The sequence below is a fragment of the Cryptomeria japonica genome, chromosome 11, assembly GCF_030272615.1.
Source record: "Cryptomeria japonica chromosome 11, Sugi_1.0, whole genome shotgun sequence".
Classification (NCBI taxonomy): Eukaryota; Viridiplantae; Streptophyta; class Pinopsida; order Cupressales; family Cupressaceae; genus Cryptomeria; species Cryptomeria japonica.
In genome coordinates, this window is record NC_081415.1 from 430,776,536 (window position 1) to 430,787,159 (window position 10,624).

General features: G+C 35.6%; 1 protein-coding gene across 1 annotated transcript; it reads left to right on the plus strand.

Annotated features, from left to right (window-relative positions):
• Positions 1 to 3,611: 3,611 nt before the first annotated feature.
• LOC131860237 (uncharacterized) lies at positions 3,612 to 4,043 on the plus strand. The gene has a single exon (XM_059214616.1). The coding sequence runs from the start codon at positions 3,612 to 3,614 to the stop codon at positions 4,041 to 4,043; it is 432 nt and encodes a 143-aa protein (XP_059070599.1).
• The last annotated feature ends 6,581 nt before the right edge of the window (positions 4,044 to 10,624 follow it).

Genomic DNA, 10,624 nt, shown 5'->3' on the forward strand with positions numbered 1-10,624 from the left:
AATAATAGTAAAAGAAATCTGAGCATGTATATATTATATATATAGTATATATATGCTGAAATATAAGTATATATCATGTATATATATTTCAGCATATATATACTTATATATATGTGTGTGTGTGTGTGTGTGTGTGTGTGTGTGTGTGTGTGTGTAAACGATGTGTGTGTGTGTATAAACTATTTTTTAAATATATATATATAAGAGAGTGCTTGGGGCGGCATGTGGGTCTTGACCCACTCAAGTGGGCCGCGACCCACACGGGGGGGTCGCAACCCACCCAGGTCGGCTCCCACCAAATGCCTGCTCAAACCCTATCGTTAACCCTTGGTCAACCTTGCAAAAAAAAATGGCGCCCAGTCGCCCTCCGCCCCTCCAAAAAAATTCGAACTTCTTTGCAAAAAAGAAAATGAAACCCTAACATATGTTAGGGCATAATGAAATAAAAGGGGTTCTATTTAAAATAAGGAGCCCTAATAATATTATAAAATAGCGTTTTAAGACTAAGTAGATTAAGTGAAATCTATGGTATTATATTTATGTGTATTTATTTACATACACAAGGGTATGTAAATAAATACATATATAAATATATATTTGTATATAGTTTTTTTTAAATGGATAAAAGGGATGTATTCCATTTATCCCTTGGGGGTATATATATATATGTATACACACACGCACACAAATATATATATATATATATATATATATATATATATATATATATATATATATATATATATATATATATATATATATATATATATATATATTAATTATAGCAATTATAAATAGACACCTTGGGTTAATAAATTAATATTAACACCAGGGAATCATAATAATTTTAAAAATAGTAAAATGACCATGTCAGTAAATAGATACATATGACTATTAAATTAATATTAATATAAAGAATTTATATTAATATTAATATGATGAAGTTGGAAAATTCGCAATTAAGGAATATATTTAGCAATAAAGTTGTAATGGTATTATTTGAGTTATTTTAATTATCTCTAAACAAAAATAGACTTAAATAATTATTTCAAGGGGTATTGGATAATAATCCTTTGGAAAGTTATATTTTAAGTGAATGGAGCTATTTCAAGCACTTAGTTGTGAATTAATAAATAATTTAATAAACCAAATTAAATTACTGTTGTCAACTCTAGGGATGGTATCTTTAATTTAATTCAAATATCTATTCCCTATTCAGTGTAATGTAGAGCAATGTCTTAAGGGGTTAAATTTACCTCACATAGACTATGTACATTGCATGTTGCCATTTTAATTAAAATCTAAATAAAGCATTTAGTCGATCACATTGAAGATCACATTAAGTTGACTCTAGAATAATCAAGTTAGTGAAAATAAGTGAGCAACCACATTTTCACATTACTTAAACATAAGTAATTAAGCCTTTTTTATAAAAAAATGTTGTTGTACTTTTACCCTAAAGTTTGGGCATTGCACAGGGGTCTCACCACTTTGGAAACCTAGGTTCCCAAGTTCTTGAAGTGGCCTTCTTTTGTGCTTTTGGTGAGTTCGGTATCTTGGGTCCTCGGGGTTCTGAGTTTGTTAGTTTTTCTAGAAGGCTTAGCCTAGGACCCCAGACTCCCGGGTTTTCTTTGTGGTTTGTGTTTTCTCACCTTGAAACCTCGAGATCCCAGAGTCCCAAGGTGAGATCTTTTTGCAGAGTTTTCTCTTTGAGTAGTTTTTGATGTTTGTTTGGTTTGTTTTGCAGGTTTAGCTATGTTTAATGTAATCTTCTCAAAAAGAGAAATATCTTGAAAAGCTGCTAGTCACCATGAAATATCAATACCAAGGGTGTACATATGCCTTCAAGCTGGAGGATGCCATCCCATGGGTTACAGACACCGAGATCGGGTATATAGAGCTCAAGGATATAGAAAAGAAATTGGAGAAACCTAGATTGAGTGCAGAATAGAAGCGAATTAAAAGATTTGGTCTGGTAGAGATGACTGTTTTCCCACAATCAGTGCAGGCACAAAAATTCATAATGCAAGTTGCACAATTCTATAATCCCAACACTAGGCAATGTGTCGATGCTAATGGGAAACCTGTGATTGATTTTTCACTAAATATGTTGGCCCTAGTGTTCCAGATTCTTGCTAGGAGGGAGGTATTGGTCGAGGGGGAGGAAGATGGCAAAAGGGAATGGAATCAAAATATGAGCCAATGCAAGAAGAGAATGAATGAGGAATGGCTCGAGGAAGAGAGGAAAATAGGCTTAAAGGCAAATGAAATTTTGAGGCAAGATTTTAATGAGCCACAAAGGGATCTGATAATAATATTTAGCAAGGCCTTCAACAAACCTGCAGGCCAACACTTTCAACCATGAATGTTTTCATTCATGTTAACTATTCTGGATGGACGATAATACTATGACTGGACTCAAATTTTGTCAGATAACATAAGAGACCAGCTCAAATAAGTTTTTCTTTACATCTTATGTTATTTGGGTTGCAGCTAGATCAAGTCAAATTTTCAGGGCTACAGATCGAGGGTAGATTGGGTGAAGAAGAAGGACATAAAGTCGTATGGTAATATTATACCCAATTGCAAGTGAAAGAATCTAGGTTTCACTATAAGAGAATCAATGACACATTTTTGTTCCCCATCATTATAAAGTTAACAAGTGATAGTGGGTTTAGGCTAAGCAAGGAGGCAATGGAGCTAATAAAGAAGTTGGTGTGTTGGTTAATACAAAACTCCCAATCTACCTATCTGAGAGTAAGTGGGTTCACCGGAGAACCATTTTTGTTTTCCTAGATACTATATGGATAGAATAATTTTGCTGGAGTACGCAAAAGGTTGGGGTTACGGGTGAAGACTTCCCTTTAAATTTACCATTCTTTTCATGTCATAAAATTCATGTGGCAAAGGCTGCTGAACAAGAACTGGAAAACTTATAGTTGAATACTTTTAATTATGCCAGGCAATTTTATGATCCATATAATAAATTAAAAGGATTGATGCCAAAAGTATATGAAAGATATCAACCAGCCCTAGAGGATTTTTGGGCCAATCTTCAGGATACCTTTGAGGCAAGAGATAAATATTACCATCGCCTCACTATTCCATAAATAAGGTATTTTGGTATTGAGGCTAATCTACCTAAAAAATTGCGTGATGATGGTATTTTTCTAGATCCAATGTATAAGGAAACATGAATAAATAAGAGGTCGCTCCCTCCAATCAGATAGTCATAGCAAGAAGTGGTCAACATTGATACAATTTTTCAATTAGTGATAGATAGAACCAGGAAGTGGTTAGGTATGAGGATTAAACCAACTTCCTCCAAGGGTAAACAAAAGAATATCCCGACTAACAATCCTCAATAAAGAATACATAAGGAGTATACAAGGAGAATCTGATCAGAGTCAAGGAAGAACACCTCTACAAATCCAAAGGAGGAAGATGAAACTCCTTTGACTATAGAATAATTGAGGTAGAAATTAAATGAGACAATGAAAGAGGCAAAATATCTAGCAAAACAGGTCAGTTTAGGGATTACGGCGGGCCTAGGGGCCAAACCACAAGCATAAATTCATCTTGTTAGGCCTACCATTGAAGGTGTTGTAACAATGATGAAACAACCTTCTCAAGATGCTCAACCCTCTAGTTTTTCCACTGCTCCAGCTACCACTACCACTCCAACTACCACTGCTACTACTACTACCACAAAAACACCAACCACCAAATCAACCACATCCATTGTAGCAGTTGTTTCAACACCACCTCCACCCTCGACTACAACAATTGTTACTCCATCTTCTGTTGCTTCACAAATACCTACATCTACAACTACTCCTACAACTGAGACAATAACTATTCATAATGTGGAGTCAGACTCAGACCAAGAGGAGGTTGAGCCAACACCAAAGAAGGTAGAACCTAAAAAGAGAAAAAGAATGACTCCTAGTGCAGAGAAACAAAGGGAGCCTATCATGCAAAAGGTATCTGAACTTCCACATGTAACTCCTATAGATGTAGATGATCAGGGTCCACAAGAGTAGCAATAGGATGAAGAAGAAGAAATAGAGCAGAGACAAGAGGAAGAACATGATGAAAGGTTAGTTCTTACTCCACAAGATGTACATAACTTATTGAAAGATATCATAGGTGGAGATAAAGAACAACAAAGTCAAGAGCCAACCAAGGATTTCAATGAGCAAGTGAGCGACAAGTTAGAATAATATCAACAATAACTTGATATTGATAGAGCTCTATAGGAAAACTTGGCTTAGCAAGTGCTCTCACAGCAACAACAACTCACCCTACTAGTGCTTCCTACCCAGGGATAGACCCAAACTCTTCTAGATACACAGGTTGGAGAAGAAGAGAACCAATAGGAGGAACAATCGTCACAAGAAGCTGGAAGGGTGACAACACAAATAACCACCAAAGGAGGGAGTATAGATGAGAGAACCCCATAATGGTTAACCTTCATTTTTTATAAGAAATAGAAGGTGGTGCTGCCTAAACTCACATTGCAGTAGACCATTATAGAGGAGCCAAAGAAAAAAAAGAGGGCCAAGACAATTCATCATTTATCTAGAATTGGCTCCAGTGAAGTAATTGTCGATATCACATCCCCTATGGAGACAGAAGGAGAGGGCCCTTCAAAATACCAAGTAACATAGGTTAGGCTTGGAAAGAAAACAAAGTGGGGAGAGCTTGATACTTTAGAGTTTGCTACCAGTATGGTAAGAAGCAAAATTGAGAAGGAGCATAACTCCTAACTGCAAATAAAGGAACAATTAGATCAATATAAAAATTGCTTGTAGAAATGGGGAAGCCTTTGGATTAAAGGGTAGATGACACATTGCCATCCACATCATCACTACCAGAAGGTGATGTAAGAACTTTAATTGAAATAAGAAAATTAGCTACTACTAAAAAGTTTTGGGCAAAAGAGAACGTTTTAAAGGTGAAACTCTTCCTACAACATACAACAAGTATTTATAAAAAGATCCTCAAAATGGAGAAGGCAATAAGAGATTGTTCAAAAAATAGGGAAGTGAGGACCAGAGACTTCACTAAGCAGTGTAAAAATTTGAATAAAATATTGGCTTTGGGTGAAGAAGTGATTAAATATGAAGATTTGTTGGGAGGAGATGATTTTGGTAGTCTACAATCTTGTTTTTTTAATAATAGAATTTAAGATAGAAGTTCTTGAGTAGTGTAGGTCAAGGATATTGGAGGCACATGCTCCTCTTTTGAAATCACTTAGTAAATATGAGAATTTTGTGAAGAAGTTGTTAGGGGAATATGGTCACAATATTTTGAGAGATGGTCGCTTGAAGAAAGGTGTAGTGCTAGATCAATGGGACTAGTATGCGGCTCATCATTTTGCACCTGCAACAAAGCTTAATATAGCGTTAATGGATAGATACTAATTCTTGACTTCTCAGTGTATACATGGAAAAGTAGTAATTGATAAGTTGGTCAGTAGATGGGAGCAGACAAAGAAAATTTTGAAGAAGTCTAAGTTCTGAATTTCATATGTTGTTGATCCTCCTGAAGATATAGTTGCATGTTTTATTAGTAGCTATAAGAGCAATAAAAGGAGTATAAGATGATCACATAGTTAGCACACATGCAATTTTGATAGCTTTTTTGAAGATATTTTTGGTTGCCACTAGAGCTGAGAGTTCAACCGCTGTGCAACATCAATTTCAGTTTTTGGGCAAATTTTGCATGGCTGTAATGGCCAATTTCGGGAACACATGTTTTGTAGTGATAGTCAATTGGTAGTTTCACTAGAGTTCAAGGAAGAGACTTGCATGTCAACCATGAATCCTTTCTTTTATAGCATTTAGCTCATATATCTTTAATTCCTATAATTTAGGACATGCAACTCTATAAATTAGAGATTTTGATTCATTGTAAGGGTCTGTGAATTAATGATTTGAGGTCCATTTTAGAGATTCAATTAGAGATTTTATGCAGATTTTTATAAGTTCAGAATATTTTGTGATACTCTTTGAAGTTTAATACAAAAATTAGCTTGTGGATTGCCTGATCTACTTGTGTGTTTTGTATGGTTGTGTTCTTTGTGATCTAGTAATTTATATCATTTGAATCAACAACTAGTTCTTTTGGATGTTTTATTATTTTATGAATCATATTGCACATGTAAATGGTACATGAGGATTAAATTGATAGGGTGATTATTGGTCGGGTGATATTCATTTCCGTTTGGTGTGTAGAGTTGTCTAACTTTATATACTTTCTGGGGCTCATTATTTGAATGTTGAGTTTTTGATATTGATAATATTAGTATTACAAAATTCTAACCTTGTGGATCATTCAGTTGTTATTGTATCAACTTCATTGTTATTTCCTTGTTCCCTTGATCTATCTTTTTCTATTTATTTTGAGATAATCTAAATTAGAAAATATAAAAAAAAAATTAGGTAATTCAAAGCTGTTTCAACCAGCAGGCCCCTTGACATGTACAATCACATCAACCATTGAGTTGTCCATCATCGTCGATACCCGACTATGGAGACCTTGGAGTAATTAGTTTCCCAAAACTTACTACTTTTCAGGAGAAGTGGTGAGTGTTCATACAAACTACCTGATTGTTGGTGAGTGTGTCAAAACACCCATCAACAGTAACAACTATACCACATGTTATACACTTACATTTAATGAGACATAATAATCCAATCTTTTATGAGGTTTCCAAGAATCATCAATACGATTTGAAGACTTAGGGCCTTTATCCGAGGGTGATATCTAAAAAAACATTCTTTGCATACATTCAAGATCATGCTCATAGTAAGTACTCAATGATTCTAACTGATACAAAATGCACCACTAGGTAGCCTCCTTATTAATCACATCAAAAAAAGGAAAAAGAGAGAGGGATACCTCTAAAGCAATATACACTAATCAATTTCATCATTTCATTTACCATGAGAGAGACATCTTTCTATTCAATATCATATAACATATGGACATGAACATATCACAACACAACATCTTATCCAAAGGTGGCATCATCAAATCAAGAATACATGAAATTTTATTCTAATCTAGTAACATGGTCACTCATTCAATCAATACCATTTTTTACTTCGAGCATTCGACATTCCAAATGGAATCTTCTTATATGCCATGGTATCCCATTTGGTCATGAAAGTTGTCTTAAATTGGTCTTCCTCTTTCACCAATATCTAATTGTATCCTAAGAAGCCATCCAACAAGGAAAACCTCTTAGAACCTACCACAACCTGCAATATTTGTTCCATAGAGGGCAGCGGGTATCTATCTTTGAGGGAGGCTCTATTAAGGTCTCTGAAATTGACATAAAGTTTGAGTTTTCCATTCTTCTTTCTCATAGGGACCAAGTTAGAAACCCAAGAGGTGTGTTTAATAGGGAAGATTATACTGCTCTCTATAAGTTTATTCAATTCTTTTACCATCAGAGGCTCAAGTTTGGGGTTAAGAGGCCTTTGTTTCTGCCTCACAGGTTTGGCTTTGGGTATGTTGGTCAATGATTAGATCAAACCCTTTTAAATCTGAATACTTCCAAGGAAATATGTCGTTAAACTCTTGACAAAGCAAAACAAATGTGTGTCTTTCCTCTAGCATGCATACCTTGCCAATCTTGAGAAGCTTGTCTTTGAATATTTCAGCACTTTTATAGTATTCTTCCTTGATCTGCATACTATAATTCTCTTTCCTTTTCTGATCATCAGTATTGAAGATAGACTCTAAGGTGACCAATCCTTTTGGAAACTTCTTGGTTTTCAGCTAAATTCCTTGATCTTCATACTATTGTTTCAACTTTTGCTGATTTCTGTTTGAAAATTATGCCTCTTCCCTTAGGAAATTAACAATCTGTTGATCATTATCAAAAAATTTCCAGTGGTCAACATTGTTAGGAATGAAAGATCTAACAAATGCCTTAACACACTACTGCCCCTTAGTGTTGTTGATATCTCTAGGTATATCATATTGTGCTCCTATAGGGCTAGTCTATCAACATTCTTATTCAAGTTTCTAGGGATGGACAACAAGTTAAACACTTTAAATTCCTTAATGAGATCCCACACTCTATACTTATAAGATTTCAAAAGATCATTTTTAGTAACATGGAGATCTCTTACCTTATTCACAACCAATTCAGTGTCACCAAATACTTGCAAACAACTTACCCCTCTCTTCTTTGCCCACTATAGACTTTGAACTAAGGCGTCGTACTCAGCTGTGTTATTAGTGCAGTTGAATGTAAATCTGAAAGCTACATAATATTTCTCATTATTAGGTGAAACCAACATACAACTGCCACCAAAACCATTCTTGCTTTTGGATCCATCAAAATAGAGCTTCCAAAGCTCATTAGTTGGTTGTTCATCTTGATGGTTTTCATCTTTCATCAAGTTAGGAACAACAAGCTCTTGCTCATGAAAAATATAGACTCTAAGGACTACCTCATCCATATGGGCAAAAGGATCAACCTCTAAATTTTTAGCTACCCATTCATCAAGGATGATATCAAGGATGTCATCAATAGGAGTATCTGGGTCTCTAGGGATGGGTTGGTTTTCATAGTCATGTATGGATAGATTGGCATTAATGGGGCTCAAAACATATGGCTATATGTGATCTTTGGCTAACAACTTAGATTTTATTGTCACTTTTGTGTCATATCTAGTCCTAAAGAACATGTGAGACTAGTCAGAAGAAAAATACCCTTCCAACTTAGTCGTGAAGTCTCTGGATAAACATAATGCAAAGTAAGGTGGGAGATCTATGATGTATATGTCCCATGGGATTGCAAAATTAGGACAAACATGCAATGCAAGACCCAAGTTCTTGATAACACCTATGGTATTCACCACTATCCCATCTTATTGGACTACTCCTTTTGAAAGGGGTTCATATGTAAAACCTAACCTATCCACTATTTGTTTAGGCATAACAGGGCTACTTGCACCTGAGTCAATCATACAATTATGTATGAGGTGTTGGCCTATCATTAGAGTCAGATAGAAGGGAGGTGGTTTGACTTATTGAGTCTTTTGCTCATTCACTTTATCTTGTGGGGTATTGGCCAAGACAATTGTTGGCTAATTAGAGGACTCTTGTGAAATAGAGAGGGAAAACAAAGCATCCTGCAACAAATCTTTTTTCCCCGGGAGAGTCAAGGAGTCCCACATTGAAACACTAATGTGATTTTTCTTTAATTGATCCAAAATACTCAAAGAACTTGTACTAACCTTCTGCTATCCATTTTTAACAACATCATCATGAGCTTGGGTTGGTTGTGTTTTCAACTAATCCTTAGTGACCAAAGGCTGTCCCTTTTGAAGGATCTGTTTACTCTGAATGGGCGGAGGTACAAGCCATTCTTATTGACTTGTTGGAATCAGATTTTTCCTCTTACCAGCGTGTTGTTATAGATCAATTGCCCTCTTTTTAGATCTGGTATTTTTTGCAACTGATGTATAGGACTGATTCTGAGCTTGTAGGTCATTAACCCCACAAATCTCCTCACCTTGCCAGTTAACCATTACAACATCAGAGCCTTGCTTGGGCTGAGAGGTCTGCTACTCATTAGTTTGTTGAGAACCATTCTCCTGAGCTGTAAGACTATTCTGAACCATCAACACTTGATGCAACATGCCATTTGAATAGGTGGTCTAGTTATGTGGCTAGTTACAAGGATAGCACCAGTCATATTCTAAGGATAAGTTATTCTGAGTTGGGACTATGTCTCTTGATGAACTAATAGTGTTGGGGTTGTAAGGAAGACTTTCTCATTGGTTGCAATTTTTCTCTGACTTTGAGGGTCAGCTTGATAAAGGGGCATATTCTAATGGTTATTTTGATATTGGGTTTGATAAGGCTTGGTGTTTTGGGAAACTTGCTTCTCAATTTTGATTATCTTATTACCAAAGCCTTGAAACATCATCTTCATTTCATTTTTAAAATCCTGAAACTCCTGATTTGGGAGTACAACAACATTTATCTTGGCTGCAACTTGATAATTCAGTGCTAGTATAGGGGGTACAATAGCTAGAGGGGTCTCTAAAAGAGGCACAATAAAGTGTATTTTGTTAGATAGTTCAAATAACCAGAAGACAACAGAGAGGGGGGTGAATTAGTTGTCACTAGATTAGCAAAACCTTAAGTAATTAAGATCAATACCAGAATGCATAAACCAATTACCGAAATAGCAGATATATCAGTTAAGCACAAGCAACAATTAGAGAATAAATACCATCCACATGACACCAAGATTTGTACATGAAAAACTCGGTAAAGGGGAACACCACGGTGGGAAGCCTACCCACAATTTGATAATACTTTTGTAGTAAGTATGTGATTACAAATTGAGGGGCCTGCACTTGCTGGAAGGCCAACAACCTAGAGCACACTGCTCATTACAAAAGGAGTCTCACTAACTACATAAAAATCCATACTACAATCTGGAAGGAAGAATGAATTGCAATGATAGCATCTCCTATGCCTGAATATAGTTCTAGTTAAGCTCAATATCGAAGGACTTAATCCTCTTACATAAACCCAACTTGATCACTAATGATCGACCAAATCCTCCGCATGAATGATTATTACATTA